This window comes from Macrotis lagotis, chromosome 1, assembly GCF_037893015.1.
Source record: "Macrotis lagotis isolate mMagLag1 chromosome 1, bilby.v1.9.chrom.fasta, whole genome shotgun sequence".
NCBI classification, from domain to species: Eukaryota; Metazoa; Chordata; class Mammalia; order Peramelemorphia; family Peramelidae; genus Macrotis; species Macrotis lagotis.
In genome coordinates, this window is record NC_133658.1 from 227833119 (window position 1) to 227850555 (window position 17437).

General features: G+C 33.6%; 1 protein-coding gene across 4 annotated transcripts in view; it reads right to left on the reverse strand.

Annotated features, from left to right (window-relative positions):
- Positions 1-17437, reverse strand: part of HEATR5B (HEAT repeat containing 5B) — a 136307-nt gene that overhangs the window by 62301 nt on the left and 56569 nt on the right. For all 4 annotated transcript variants that reach the window (XM_074209704.1, XM_074209702.1, XM_074209701.1 and 1 more), the window contains 3 exons: positions 9062-9251; positions 7431-7600; positions 4796-4940 (listed from right to left, as the gene is read on the reverse strand). In XM_074209704.1, the coding sequence (XP_074065805.1) occupies positions 4796-4940; positions 7431-7600; positions 9062-9251 (505 nt within the window). The remainder of the gene's footprint in view (positions 1-4795; positions 4941-7430; positions 7601-9061; positions 9252-17437) is intronic.

The following is a 17437-nucleotide window of genomic DNA, read 5'->3' on the forward strand; positions in this document are numbered from 1 at the left end:
CCTGAGAAGAGCACATGAGGTCTTTAACAACTATTGTGATGCAGATTTTTTAAAAATCTGGAATCAAAATATATTACAAATATAATCTTGAACTTGATGTCTTGTGGACATATTAAACTCAACATATACAAAACTAAAAAAAAACTAAACCCAAACTTTCTCCTCTTCCCTATAACTGTCATTCTCTCAGGTATGAAAGCTCATAACATAGATGAAATCTTTGACTCATCACTTTATCTTCCCCCATATAGAATCTGTTTGTCAAGTCCTGTTGATTCTAATACTCAAATATCTCTCATATGTACTCATTTCTTTTCTCTGTCTCTTTACTTTTTATACAACACTGCCACTTCCCCTTGATATCATTTCTTGATGATCAGTTAGAAAAAAACAAGAATGTCTTCAAAATATTTGAGAATCTAGCAAGCAGAAAAAAAAAATGAGGCACATCTTGGCTAGAGGAAGGAACTAGCTCATCATGTCATGTCTGGATTATTTCAATAGTCTGCTGATGGGTTTCTCTGACTCAAATATTTTTTTACTCCAGTCCATTCACCACTCAGTTGTCACAGTACAGATGCTAAAAGTACAGGAATAAGGTAATGTTCACTCCCACACTCAATAAACCCCAATAGTTCCCAGCCACCACCAGGATCAAAGATAAAATCTCCTTTTAGAATTCAAAAATCTTTCACAACCTGTCTTCCTCTTGTTTTTCTAAGTCTTCTTTCATACCACTACCTCCCATGAATTCTCTGATCTAGTGACACAGAATTCTTTGCTATTCCTTATAAAAGATGCTTTCTCTCCAACTCTTCACATTTTTACTGGCTGCCTCCAAACCCAGAATATTCTAATTTCTTTATTTATACCTACTGATTTGCCTCAAATCTCACTTTCAGCAAGAAGCCTTTTTTTGGCCCCATCTTAATGTTAGAATTTTCCCCCTGAGACTACCTCCAATGTATCCTGTATATATCTTGGATATACATATAGTTGATTGCATTTTGTCTGCCCCATTTAAATTGTGAACTCCCTGATAAAGACTTTTTTTTTAAACTTAATAACCCTTAATATTTACCACTGAGCTTGGCAAATAGAAGAGCTTAATAAATACTTGTGAACTTGTTGATTTGTTGACATTTACTCTATTAGACTGTGAAAAAAATGAAATTCATTCAATGTACATTTGCTATAAAAACAAAATATTTTAATGGCTTATTCAATCTTAAAAAAAAGAAAAATCAACAGCCTATAAATTTTTCTTGCCAGAATGAAAATCTCTGAGTAGAAAGGAACCTTGGAAAACATCTAGTCCAACCCATACCTGAACAAAAATCTTCTCTACAGTGAAAGGGAATCAATTGACTCCCAAGGCAGTCCATTTTATTTTTATTTAATTTAAAATATTGGAAAATTTTTTCTTACAAAGGCACTAAATCTAATTCTTTGCAACTTGTTCTCTTTGTTTCTAATTTCTCTCAAGGATCAAGCATTCTTCCACATGATAGCTTAAATATTTGAGGACAGTTATATTTTATCTCCCTAAGTCTTCTCCAAGTTAAATATTCTTGGTGTTTTCAACTGATCATAATATGGAATGATCTCAGGGCCATTCAATGTTGTGGCTGCCCTATTCTATGATCCTATCTACAATCTTATTAATAAATGTCTTTTTTTAAATTGAGGCATCGAAGATGGAATACAGTTTGATTAGAGCAGTACTACAAACCTGATCAGTATGCCTTTCTTTTCTTCTTTTTTTTTTTTTTGCAAGGCAAATTGGGGTTAAGTGGCTTGCCCAAGGCCACACAGCTAGGTAATTATTAAGTGTCTGCGACCAGATTTGAACCCAGGTACTACTGACTCCAGGGCCGGTGCTTTATCCACTGCTCTACCTAGCCGCCCCGAGTATGCCTTTCTTAATATAGTCAAAGACATCACTTACCTTTTTTTTTTTTTGGAGACTGGGGGACTGGGAGGGGAACCACTATATTACACTGTTAACTCACTGGGTTTTCAATTCATTCCAACCCCAAGATCTTTTGAATGAATTGCTATCTATATTTCCCTTATCTTATCCTTGTGAAATTGGCTTTCTTTTTTAACCCAAGTAAAAGATTTTCTAGTTAACCCTATTAAATTTCATTTAAAAAAAATTCAGCTCCATCCTAGTCTAGCCTGTGGAAATCTTCTTACATTTAAATCTGTCATCTACAAGATTAGCTTTGTGTTATCTGCAGATTTGAAAGGTATTTTGAATATGTTTCTATCCAAACCATTTGTATCAATCATAGGGTCACAGATCTCTGGACCATCCATACCAAAAATTTATTAATGACAATTACTTGGGAATAGCCAATTCACCAATATCAAGTATACTTTTCATTCAAGAATTGTTAGAGGTCTACCATGCTTTCATATTTTCCATAAAAAAAATTCACTACTGTATGAGTGATTTTGTCATTTTTTTTTTGCTGAAATCCTGACAAGTTATATCTACATTTTCCTAACCTAATAGTCTAGTAAACCTGTGAAAAAAGAAAATAAAACATAAGACTTGTATTTGGTGAGGTCAATTAACTCCTATGAAACAAAATTTGTACAGAATATAAAAGAAATATTACTTAATAGTTACTAATAAATTTTCATTTCTGAATACATAATTACTTGTAAGATCATTAATTTTTCAAGAAACAATATCAATTCTCTACCTTTTGACATTCATACTAACTGCCATACATAAATTTCATAATTTCCCAACTCTATAGATGCTTGTATCTACTATAGTCTAACCAACCATAAGCACAAGCACAGAATGAATCTTATCATCATTCAGAACAGCTCCAAAATCCAAGATCTCAAACACTAAAATTTTTTTTTATGTATTATACTCCTGCTGAACCTTCTGTTCTCTGCTTCCTTTAGGTTCTCAACTAAATTCAATCTGTTGCCTTCTGTCTCCACTTGTCTTACCACCAAGTCTGGACCCCAAGGGAAGCCATTTTAACCATGCTTTAAGCTAAGATGCTATATTTCCTATTTTCTTAATGTATAAATTTTGCTAATCTCCAATTCTTGGTAAACCCTATTATTCATTTTCTCTGTTTGGGTTTCTAGGATATGGAGCATTAACAAAGAAAAACAAGGGGCAGCTAGGTGGTGTAGTGAATAGAGTACCAGATCTGGAATCAGGAGGGCCTGAGTTCAAATCCAAAGACAGTTGCCTAGCCGTGTGACCTTGGGCAAGTCACTTAACCCCATTACTTAAATACATAAAATTAAAAAAAAAACAAAGAAAAAGCATAAAACTAAGCCAATAGATTCCAGCAGAAATTCATGTTACTTAATCTCAGTTGTACCCTTAGTGCTACTTGGAAATCCTTTTATTCCTCTCTAGTTGAATGTTTATTACACTTCTGGCTTTCTTTTAGTTATCTCATTCACTACTAATAACTTCCACACAGCAAACATATTAGTACAGACCTTCATTATTTCTAACCTAGAATATTTTATATATAATATAAACAGTATCTTCATTCTCTTTCCTGTTTAAATTATTCTAAGCACTGCACAATCTTCAAGTATAGCAATAATCATGCCAAGCCTGCTTAAAATCCTTCCCTGAATCTGCCCTGTCCATTGACTTAGCCAGTCATTCCAGACTTGGCTAGAGTGTGAGATGTGGGAAGGGAAGAACTATCTGGCACAGTGCCTTCTATGTAAAAGATACTCAGTATTTATCAACTTGAAAATGAACTGAATACATTATTTTTAAAGAATTTTTAATGATTCTTTAATTTAATTATTTTTAATAGTTAATTTCTAATGATCAAATGAGATAATGTGTCAAAAAAAAAAGCTTAGCACAATCCTTGGCACACAGTAAGTATTCTATAAATGTTAGTTATTATTATCAGCAGCAGCATCCTCCTCCTGCTCCTCTTCCTCATCATCGTTATTTACTTCCCTTTCCCTAAAGCAGCATTTTTGCCCTTAAGTAAAAATATGGTACTGTAACATACATTCTAATAGTAATGCATAGACAATCTTAATGGTATATTAGATGACTATATCTTTTAATTATTTTACCAAAAAATTGCTATTTTTATGCACTGCTCTTTAGGATTAGTTTATAGATTCTGAATTTTCCCTATAGCAGCCAGACTTTACTTTAGTTTCTTGTTTTACTAACAGAATTTGCCACCTGTTAACACTGATTCCAAATCAACACTGTATACCCTTTTCTTAAGGCTCAAACTAAATTAAAACTCTCCAAAAAAAAATAAGGAACCAGGCTTTCCTTATCTATATAGCAAATATTACTAGATATTTTTTACCCACTCAAAACTGAATTTCTTTGCTATTGTGAAAGTGATTTTGAAGTTGCCTACTAACCAAAAGCTTTCAGTTGCCTCTAAACCATACCTTGAGGATTTTGCTTTTATCTTTACCTTCAAAAATTTTATTAATGATATGATAAATAATTAATCAATTTATTCATTCCAGAGATTCCTCTAGAAACCTTCAGAAAATGCAAAGAGTATGCTATTTGGAATACTATGCTTGATTAAAAAGCAGCAAAATTTAAAGAAAATGAGCAATACAATGGATTTTTAAAGATGTGCATATTAAAATATAAATGTTCATATATGAGTCTACGTGCCAAAAGGGTTTCAAGAAAGTCTTATTGTATTTTTATATTAAAATTCTATTAGTTAACAAAAATTCTATCCATATCATAAATATATGTACACTGCAATGGAAAGGAATATTAAATGAAAGGCTCACTTACTAATACCACTGCTTTCTTTGTCTCCTGCATTTTTTGCAAGGCTCATAGCATATTCACATACTTCAGCAGCTTCTCGCTGTGCAAGTTGCCTAAGACATGCAACTGCTGCCCTTCGGAGTAATAAGTGGGAACTACATAAATGAACCTGCAAACATAATGATATCAAGAAGAATTAAAGAAAAGAAGTACTGATTTATTTCAATAAATTTGCTCACATATAGTAAGGACTTTTTTTTACCAACAAGAAAAACAAAATTCTAGTTTTCCACAGGCAGTGGAACATTTTGATAACCTAATTTGTTTATTGAGCACATAGTAAAAGCTTATAGAAAAGTCAATAGTCCAACAACTTCAGCCCTTCTTCAGAAGGTCTTGACTCATCTTTCACATAAAATCTCACAAGTCTAGTTGATGTCTTCCCAGATCAAAAATTACTAGAGGCAGATGCAGTAAAAAAATTGACAACAAGGTAAAAGATTAAAAGAAAAAGTCTATAAAAACAAAACTCAAAATCAAGGCAGCCTGGGACAATTTAGTAGAAGATTCAACAAATCTTCATACCTCAACAAGCAGTAAAGTATAAAGAAGAATCTCAGGATGTTAAGAATTCTGAGCACTCTATTAGATAATCTATTCCAGAGGAGCTAGGTGGCACAGTAGATAGAACACTGACCCTGGGGTCAGGAGGACATGAGTTCAAATCTGCCCTCAGACATTTGACACTTAATAGAGATGTGACTTTGGGTAAGTCACTTAACCCTACTGCCTCACCAAAAAAAGAAAAAAAGGATAATCTATTTCAATTTCTTCATGCTTTAAAAGGCTTGCTCAATATCACAAAATTAGTAAATGGAGAAGTCAAAACTTGAATCAAATTTTCTAACTCCAACCCTAGAGTTCTTTTTCATTACCTCATGCTACTTCCTAGTTTTAAATTATGTCACGTATGCAGTGTTTAAAGTCAAAGGACCAAATAAGAAAAAACACTGGAAATTCCCTTTCTGACTCAGCTGTCTTTTCGTTCTAGTTAAAGCTACTTGGCAGATAAGTCATATAATGCATCACTCTGGTAAAAAAAATTAATAATCATAAATAATATAAGTGAAAACAGGTTTCTCCAATAAATCAAACCTATACTGCTATCTAAATGTGAGTTTAGACATTGGACCTTTCCATCTAGTGGGAAAAAAATCTAGGGAGTAAGAAGAAAATCTAGAAAACACCATGAAAAAGAAAAAAGATTTGAATACAAGATTGTCAATAGGGATGATCTTATCAATTCACCCAGTAAATGGGGTTTAAGATCATTAATTATAATCATTATTGTTTAAGTATTTGTGGTTAACAGTATAATCTATTCTCAATGAAATAAAAATTTTTTCCTTAAAAAATGTCAAAATAAAAAACATATATATGCGTGTACATATATATGTGTGTATGTGTGTGTGTATATATATATATATATATATATATATATCTCCCTAACATATACATGTATAACCATATACATGTAAATAACCATGGGAAAATAAAAGACTTATTTAAAAAAATAAATACTACAGAGTCTATCAGGCCTTTTTCATTACCCATGATATTGAACATTTGTCTCATTGGGTAATTGGCAAAAGACAACTAGAACTACTTTAGGTAGGAGTAAAATTTTTGGATATATTTTCCCTCTGTGGTTTTTTCAGTTGTGTTAGTGACAACTGTGGAAAGAAGATACCAGCAAATGGGTTAAAGTACAAAAAACTTTTAAGTAATTTAAAGATTATTTTAGAAGATATCTGACAAATGATCAGCATTCTAAAGGAACATAAGTGGTTCCAACAAGCCCAGTCATTAATAAGGTAATCCAAGTCCAAAAAAAAAAAAAAAAAATAGGGCAACATTAATGATCTTTTGAATCTTTATACCCTCTTTGCCATTTCCCTTTATCCAACTCCTATGGTTTCTATCTCCAAAATAATCTCTACCACAAACATAACCACTAATCTTATTCAGATCCTCATCATCATTCACCTGAACCAGTTTAACACCCTAACAGGGCCTTTTCTGCCTCTAGTATCTCCCCTCTCCCATGTATTCATCACATAGATACAAAAATAATGTTCTTTAAACCATGTTCATGGTTAACTATTTTTAAACTACATTAAAAAAATCTGTAAATTCCACATTACTTAGAAAATATTCAAATTTTACTTTGAGAAATGGTGTTATATTGGCATAATGAATCTCATGATCTCTGCTTAACATTGTATATAACAGAATACTGGACACTCAAATATACACAACATGCTTTATTTACAATGAAAAGATTTTTAAACAACATAGTAGACATCAGCTTCTCAAAGAACTAGAATAGAATCTGATCTAAATCTGATTCTAAGTCTTTATCAAGAAAGATTTCTATATCTAATCATCCCTCAAAGTTTTTGAGATTTGGGCTATTAATTGAAACATTTCCTAAAAGGCAAAGTGAGTTTAGAAAATGAGGGGGCAGTGAGCTCATGGGTAATATGTTGAAGCTGAGAGCTAGAATTTAGTAATCAGGAGGATCAACAGTTGTTTTTTTTTTTAGTAAATAAGTTTTTGGGCTTCCAACATAAGTAAATCAGAAATATTTTATACTTACACAAAGGCTAGGAACCAAACTAGACAGATTGACATGCCGTGGTGCAAACATATGCAGTTGTTGAAGACAAGATATGGCAGCTGCCTGAACAAGAGAATCTGAATGGTCTTGTGTAATTGCACAACCAACTAAACACGAAGAGCGGATTGTTGAAATTGTTGCTCCATTTCCTAATCCCAGGTAAGGAAAAAAAATTTTTTTTTTGAATACAATTATTTTACTAGACATCACAAAAATTGCAAAAGAGAATTATATTTTATTAATAAAGTGACTGATAAACTCCTTTACTGGGGAGGCAATTTTTTTTCAAAAGGTAGAAAATATCTCTGATAAAATTCTAATTTGTTGATTTAGATGCTTAATAAATATACTCTCAGATTTAACTTATAGGAAAAACTGCACTACTTTTTAACCCCTTAACCATGCTATATGAAAAAATCTGACAAACACCAAAAAATATTCAACTGCATAACCTACAAAATTAATGAATGCTGTTGATTCTTCTTGATCCTAAATTTCAGTTTCCTAACAAATGTGAAAGGGAATGCATATAGACACTGAGTTAAAGAAATTATATTATATATATCACAAATATGCTAAAGAAAACATACTAAATTCTAAACAGTGAATTCCTTTAAATCATCTGCCTAATATAAAGAACAGTTTTAGACATGAAAATGTTCTAAGTAGGGAATTACAATTTTATATACTGTTCTGATATAGGTTTGAGTGTTGAAAGGAGATGAAGGGAAGAGAGGAGAGGGAAAAAAGAGGAGGAAAAGAAAAAGGAGAGAGAAAGAAGAAAAAAGGAGGAGAAAGAGGAAAAGAAAGTGAAAGAGGACAAGGACAAAGAAAAAGGAAAAGGAGAATAAGAAGAGAAGGAAGAGGAAGAAAAAAGGAGAAAGGGAGGAAAAACTATTTCATTATCAAAAACATTTATAAATCATACCTGCTTAATAAATACTAATTCATCTATTCTGCTATTATCCTTGTCAGGGAGGAGCTAAGAACTACTATACTGGTTTGAATATTTCTCTAAATACTACCAATCAGTCTTATATAAACTCTAAGGAAATTTTTAGTCATATTTTTCAATGTATATTTATGTATCTTTTCTTTCAAAGAGTTCTCATTTTATTAAAAATAATGGCTAAAATATATTCCTTCTTTAAAGTTTATAAAGTACTTAATATTTCATTTGATTTTCACAACAACTCTATGAAAGGTACTAATGTTAACCTTATTTTACAGATAAAAAAATTGAAAATAAATAAGTTGCCCAGTGACGCAGAGAGCTATAATTTATATAAGGACCGTATCCTTGCTTTTCAGATGGAGAAATTGAAGCTATAGTAAAATGACTAGCCCACAATTATGCATTTCCCAACTGCCAGACTCCTTTCCATGAAACATTTTTCTTACCTTCTTAACAAAGAGTTGTCATCTTAAAATTTAACTGAGATTCAGGTTAATCAATTTACATTCAAAATAAGATGCTGAATAGACACTGTAATTCCAGTGTTCCATGAAATGGAGTTAGGAAAACCTTAAAAAAAATATGATGCTGGAACAAGAATTCTGAAAAAGTAGTTAACAATATTTTTCTTTATCAAAATTTGAAATGCACTTACCTTGTAATTCAGGTCCAACAGTGGTTATTATAGCACCTAAACATCGACCCAAACATTGATGAACTTCTGTATGGGAAGGTGGAACTGTCAATAGCAATGTGAGAACTAAGGACAAAGTTGGCTCAACATAGCCACGATACATTGGTCCACTAGAATCCACTATCAAAGCAAGTGAATGAAGAGACCAGGTCTGAAATTAGAGGAAAAGATATTTAACTCTATTTAGGGCAAAGTATTAGGATATTTTAAACTGATTTCTTACTACTAACCTCATCATGTCTTGGAAAGAACCCTATGTTATGAAGACTATGCAATGCAGAACAACATTTAGGATGTTTTATAAGACTACAAAGACTTAAAAGCAAAGGTCCAGTGATAGACTAGGGATCCATTATTGTCTGAGGACCAGTCTCAGTATGCAGTTTGAAGAGGGTGGCTGGGTAGAGGGGAAAGAATTTTTTGGCCACATAATAAACCAATAACTGAATTATAGTTAAGTTCTGATCTGGATGAGTAGAGAAAGTAGCACAACAGATTATATTAAACTCTTGGAAGTACTGAAATATTTGTAAAAAAAATAAAAATGCTAAAAATAACTGACATTTATATAACCCTTACTATGCACCATATACTGTGATAAGGGCTTACAATTATTATCTCATTCAATTCTCACAACAATCCTGGGAGTAGATGCTATCATTATCCTTATTGTACAAATGAGAAAACTGAGTCAAACAAAGGATAAAGTAACCTTATCAAAGTTTAAGTAGCTAGTGAGTGTTGAGGTCATATTTTAACTCAGGTCTGCCTTAAAGATCATCCTGAATTTTCATAAGCACCCTACTTGACTTTCAAATATATTAAGTTATTCTTGTGTCACTTCAGTCGTGTCCAATTCTTTGTGATCTCATTTGAAATTTTCTTGACAAAGATATTAAAGTGGTTTGCCATTTCTTTCTCCAGTTCATTTTACAGAAGAGGAAATAGAGGAAGACAGGGTTAAATGACTTCCCGGGTCACACACCTATTAAGTATCTGAGGTCATATTTGACCTCAGAAAGGTGAGTCTTCCTGGCTTCAGGCCTAGAATTCTATTTACTGCATCTCCTAGGAGTCCTATATTCTTTAAGCACATTATGTAAAAGATCCTTAATGATAACAATATACTTTATAAAGGAACAGTTAATGTTTCTGTGGAGAATAAGTCAAAGAACAAAGACTTTTATTCTACAGACTTTTCTTCTGTTATGAGAATATGGGCAACCTATAATCTAAGGACACTAATGTATTGTTGGTGGAGTTGTGAACAGATCTGACATTTCTGGAGTGATTTGGAATTATGCCCAAAGGGCAATAAAACTGTGCATACCCTTTGATCTAGCAGTATGACCACTAGGTCTGTAATCCAAAGAGATCATGACAAAGGGTAAAAAACCCACATGTACAAATATTTATAGCAGCTCATCCATAATGGCAAAGGATTGCAAATTGAGGGGGTACTCATCAGTTGAGGAATGTCTGAACAAACTGTGTTACATGAATGAGATAGAATAATACTGCTCTATAAGAAAACGTGGTTATACATATATAGCCTATTTTAGTTTGCTTTCTGTCAGGGGGAGGGGGTGAGAGGGTGAGGAGGAAAGAAAAATGTAAAACTCAAAACTTTGTCAAAAATGGTTGTTAAAAACTACTATTGCGTATAATTGGGAAAAAATAAATAAAATTAAAAGAAAAAAGGAGAGGATACCATATGTCAGTTTACCTGTCAGACCTATGAAATGGAGAATTTATGACCAAAAGAGATAGAAAACACAATGAAATGCAAAATGGTTAATTTTGATTACAAAATAATAATGTAAACAATTTTTATAGTCAGTATTTCCAATAAAGGACCCATTTCTCAAATAAAAGAGAACTGATTATAGAGAATATATACATAGAGAACAAATTATAAGAACACAAGTCATTTTGCAATTGATAAATGGTCAAAGGATATGAAGAGGTAGTTTCCAGATAAAGAAATTAAAGCTATCTACAATCATATGAAAAAATTCTTTAAATCACTATTGATTAGAAAAACATAAATTGCAGAGTTGGTTCTTGTTCTTCATTACTGAAGATCAAAATGACATCATTATGCTAGAGACAAGTTATAATATATCCGATTGTTGCTGATCAGACCAATACATGGTCAGAATGCTTTATCATTGGGCAGGCACAAATAGTTCATGTGAACAACTGGAGTGATTACTCTAAACTTACATATCTTACATTTCTTTTCAGCTGCCTCAATTCTACCATGCTCAAAGGAACACAGCACCCTCTCTGATGAGGGCACACCATAGGGGTCTTGTGTCCTCCCATGCTGCACAATCAATTCTAAAATTCTTAAGAGAGATCTTCTGCGTCCCTAAATCACTTTTTCTGACTCCCCAGTGAGCACTTGTCTGTGAGTTCTCCATAAAATAGTCTTTTTGGCAAGTCTTTTGTGTGTCATTTGAATAATGTGGCTAGCCCATCATAATTGTACTCTCTTTAATAATGTTTGAATAACTGGTAGTTTTGCTGGAGAAAGAACCTCAGTGTCTGGTATCTTATCCTGCCAGGTGATCTTCAGAATCTTCCTAAGACAATTTAAATGGAAGTGATTCCTGGCATGGCTCTGACAGACTTAAGTTTGCACAAGTATGCAATAATAAGGTCAGCACTAAGGCTCTGTAGATCTTCAGTTTGGTAGTCAATCTAATATATCTTCTCTTCTACACTTTCTTTCAGAGCCTCCCAAACACTGGCAATGGGGGTGTCAACCTAATTATCATATATGTACCTCTCTGGAAAGTACACTGCCAAGATAAATGAATCCATCCTTAGCATTCAAAACTATTTGCTTTAAATAAAATTTTCACATATGGATGGTGTGGTATCCTTCTTGGTGTTAATTGATTTGCAAAAAAAACAGAGAATCAATCCTTTCTTTGCATTTCAGCTTCAGAAGGCGCAGTGAGTGCACAATCATCTCCAAACAGAATACTTCCCCCACTTTGTACTTGGCTTGTACACTTTTCAAGTTAAAGATTTTACCATCACTTCAGTAGTTGACCTTGATGCAGTATACATCCCTAGTGAAAGCATTTGTTAACATGGCTGAGAACATTGTGCTAAAAAGCATGGCAGCAAGGACACAGTCTTTAGTGACTGGGAAATCATGAGAGCATCATCCTATTCAGAACCTGGGCAAGAATGCAATCATGAAACTGACATACAGATACTGATGAAGTTTTCCAGGCACCAAATTTTGACATAATTTTCCACAAACTCATGACTGACAGCATCAAAAGCCTTGGTCAGATCTACTAATGTTGTATACAGACTTCTGTTCTACTGCTGGCATTTTTCCTGGAGTTGTTGGGCAGTAGATATCAACTGTTCCTCGACCCTTTCTGAAGCCATACTGATTTTTTTGGATAGGTGGATCATCTTTCAGGTTAAGGATTAGCCTATTGGGAGAACTCTGACAAGAATCTTGCCAGCAATGGCTAAGAGAGAAATACCCCTGTGATCATCAAAGAACAATCTATTCCCTTTACCTTTAAAGAAATGGACAATGGAGGCATCCTTAAATTCCTGGAGGATAACCTCTTCATGCCTTAAAACTTGGAAAATTTCAGTCAGCTTTTGTATGATCATTGGACCCCCCTTCTCCCATGTTGTAAATCTCATGCTTTGCCACTTGAAACTTAATGGAATTCAAAATCTCTTTTTCAGCCGGAACTTCAGCTTGGAAAAGACTGACTTCAATCTGATGTAAATGGTCAATGGCTTCTGCATTGATTGATGATGGTCTATTAAGAAGAGTCAGAATTATTTAGTCCATTCATTAGGATCATGTCCCTATCACTAATCAATGTGGCTCCATCAACACGGAGTATTTGAGATGCACCATATGTCTTTAGCCTATAAATAACCTTCAGGGCATCATAAAAGCACTTCAGATTGATACTATACACATAAAACTGAATTTTAGCTGCCTTCTAACTAAGCCAAGAATCTTGCATCTCTCTAAACTTCACTTATACTTTATTTTTGATGGAATTAAATGGCTACATTCTTAGAAAGGGATGAACTATTCTGCTGGTAAACCCTGTGGAGCTCTCACTTTTTCATTTAGCAACTTCTATATTTCCCCATCATATTCATCAAATTTGTCTTGTTGTCTGTGAGTATTCTAACCCAGAGGAGCAGATGCTCATCTGTAAGCTACCTACTCCTTCTCTGTTCCACTGTTGCCAACTGTGGGTTGACTCACCTTTTCCTCCAAGTTAGCAATAAATTGTACCCACTTAGAGAAACATTCTATGAGACTTGCAAATTAAAATGATCCTGAGGTACCATCTCACACTTATCAGATTGGCTAATATCACAGAAATGGGAAATGACAAATGTTGGAGTGGAAAACTGGAACACTAATACACTGTTGGTGGAGTTGTGAGAGAGCAAATCTGGAGAGTAATTTAAGAACCATGCCCAATCAGAAGTATCTGAGTTCAAATCTGGCCTCAGACACTTAATAATTACCTATCTGTGTAGCCTTGGGCAAGCCACTTAACCTCATTTGCCTTGCAAGGAAAAAAAAAAAAGAACTATACCCAAACTGATATGAAACTATGCATAATCTCTGATCCTGCAATACCACTCCTTGGTCTGTATCCCAAAGAGTTTATAAGGAAGAAAAAAGGAACCACATGTACAAAAACATTTATGATAACATTTTTTGTGGTGGCAAATTAATAGAAATTGAGGTGATGCCTATCAGCTGGGGAATGACTGAACAAGTTGCAGTATATGAATATAATGGAATACTATTGGGTTATAAGAAATGACAAACAGGTGGATTTCAGAAAAACCTAGAAAGATTTACATGAACTAAGGCTGAGTGAAATAAGGAGAACTAGAAGAACTCTGTCTGCAGTAACAGCAATATTGTCTGATGACCAACTATGAATAATTTAGTTCTCCTAAGATAATTCTTTTGTTTTGTTTTGTTTTGTTTTTCTTTTTTAGGTTTTTTGCAAGGCAATGGGGTTAAGTGGCTGGCCCAAAGCCACACAGCTAGGTAATCCATTAAGTGTCTGAGATCAGATTTCAACTGAGGTACTCCTGACTCCAGGGCTGGTGCTCTATCCATCCACTGCCACCTAGCCACCCCCTCAAAGATAATTCTTTTTTTTCTACTTATAAAGATTTTATTTATTTTGAGTTTTACAATTTTTCCCCTAATCTTATCTCCATCCCCACCCCCCACACAGAAGGCAATTTGCCAGTCTTTACATTGTTTCCATGTTATACATTGATCCAAACTCAAAGATAATTCCAAAGGACTCATGATAGATAATGCCATCCACATCTAGAGAAATAATCAAAGCATACTATTTTCATTTTTTCCTTTCTTATGCTTTTCCCCTTTTGTTGAGATTCTTCTTTTACAGCATGATTAATTTGGAAATACATTTAACATGATTGGGACATGTATAGCCTGAATAAATTTGTTGTCATGGGGAAGGAGAAGTAAAGGGAGGTAGGGAGAAAATTTTACAAAAATGAATGTTGAAATAAAGTCTGACTGACTGAAAAAATGCAAATAAAGAATTGAAAGGAAAAATTATCTAATAATGGCTAAGAAATGGAGTTGTAGATCAGTGGAATGGATTAGGTACACAAGACATAGTAGTAAAGGATCACATTATTCTAGAATTTGATAAACCCAAAGACTCCAGCTTCTAGGATAAGAACTCACTATTTGACAAAACCTTCTTGGGGAAAACTGGAAAATAATAGGGAAGAAAAATAGGTATAGACCAAGCACTGTATACCAAAATCTGCTCAAAATGGGTACATGATTTAGACCTAAAGAATTATACCATAAGTAAATTAGGAGAGCAAGGAATAATTATTTGTCAGATGTTTGGAGAAAAGAAGAATTTTTTGGCCAAAGGAGAGGGAGGGAGGGAGGGAGGGAGAGTGAGAGTGAGAGAGAGAGAGAGAGAGAGAGAGAGAGAGAGAGAGAGAATAAATAATAGGAAGTAAAATTGCTAATTTTGATTATATTAAATTATAAAGCTTTTGTACAAACAAAACCAAAACAAACAAGATTAGAAGGAAAACAGAAAATTAAGAGAATTTTTACAGCAATTGTCTCTAATAAAGGCCTCATTTCTCAAATATACAGAGAACTTAGTCAAATTTGAAAAATCCAAGTCAATACCCAATTGCTAAATGGTCAGAGGATAGGAACAGGCAGCTTTTAGATGAAGAAATTAAAGAAACCTATAGAGACATGTGGAAAAAATGCTCTAAATCATTACTGATTAGAGAAATGCAAATGAAACAACTTCGAGGAACCAGACTTGACTAATGATAGAAAAAGAAAATGACAAATATTTGGACACTAATACAGTGTTGGGTAGAGTTGTGAACTGATCCAACATTCTAGAGAGCATTCTGGACCCATGCCCAAAGGGCAATCAAATTAGGCATAGTTTTAGATGAAGCAATATCTCTATTACAATTATACTGCAAAAAGATCACAAAAAAGGAAAGCAACCTATGTGTACAAAAACAGCTCCTTTTGTAGTGGCAAAGAATTGGAAATTGAGGGGTGTTCATCAATTCGGGAATGAATGACCAAGTGGTCTTATAGAATCTATTGCAATACTTTTGATCTATAAAAAAATGACAAGGGGTGGCTAGGTGGTGCAGTGGATAGAGCACTGGCCCTGGAATAAGGAGTACCTGAGTTCAAATTTGGCCTCAAACACTTAATAATTACCTAGCTGTGTGGCCTTGGGCAAGCCACTTAACCCCATTGCCTTGCAAAAAAAAAAAAGAAAACTAAAAAAAATGACAAGCAGACTGATTTGCAAAGTGAAGTGAGCAGAACAAGGAAAATATTGTACACAGAACAATAACATTGTTCAATAATTAGCTATGATAATTTAACTCTCAGCAATACAATGATCTAAGACAATTCAAAAGAACTCATGATGAGTAATGCTATCCACATCCTGCATACTATTTTCACTTACTTTATTTTTTTATAACTCTTTACTTTTCACCTGTTCCTTCTCTTAAAACATGGTTCATATGGAAATACATTTACATGATTGCAATATATAACCTACGTTAAATTGCTTAGTATTTGAGGGAGGAAGGGGAGAGAAAATTAGGAACTCAAAATTTTTTTTAATGATTTTTAAAATTTCCTATACATGTAATTGGAAAAAATATTATTAAAAATTTTGAGAATATATGCTCCCTTAAAAAAGTAATGTTTCTATGTAGAAAGTAGAACAGAAAATGAGGATAGATGCAACTCTGCATCTCTTATGTGCAGCTTATTTTTAAAAATCATAAATCTATCATGTTACTTTGAGAGTTTCCTGCTTGTTTATATTTCCTTCTGATCATCTTTCTGTTATCTTGTAAATTTTTGAAATGCTTTAGACACTTTTTAAAGCAACACTATTCCCAGCTCTCCTTGACTCAAATGAAAAACAAGCAATAGGCATTTTCAAGAAAAACAAATTCTCACATTTTCCATATCCAAAAGCTTATCTCATTCTGTCCCTTAACTCCTTACCACAATATCAGCAAACTTCATTATTAAATAGTCCTGTGAACTCATGGCATTATTGTGTTCTTTTTTTCTTTTCTTTCCTTTTTTTTTTTTAAGTTTTTGCAAGGCAATGGGGTTAAGTGGCTTGCCTAAGGCCACACAGCTAGGTAATTATTAAATGTCTGAGGCCGGATTTGAACTCAGGTACTCCTGACTCCAGGGCCAGTGCTCTATCCACTGCGCCACCTAGCCACCCCCATTATTGTGTTCTTAAGTATTTTTCTTTCTTCCTAAGATACCCCAGGCTGAAAAGAAATGACTGAGTGTGACTCTTTGCTGACTTTTCCACTCCAGGATTCATAAAAGTATTTAAGTTGTTATATTAGACTGATATTGAAAGGGTTCAGAGACTAGCAAGAATTTTAGTCTTTATCCCAAAGAGTTTCAAAAGGGAAAACAGACTTTTATGTACAAAAATGTTTACAGCAGCTCTTTTTACAGTGGGAAAAAAACTGGAAATTGAGGAAATACCCATCAGTTGGAGAATGTCTGAACAAGTTGTGGGATATGAATCTAATTGGGCCATAAGAAATGACAGCAGGTTGATTTCAGAAAAACCTGGAAAGACTTACTGGAATTGATGCAAAGTGAAGTGAGCAAAACCAGGAGAACATTGTACACAGTAATAGTAACATTGTACTATTGTACAATGATCAGCCAAGAATGACTTAATTGTATAGTTGATATTCTCAACTATACAA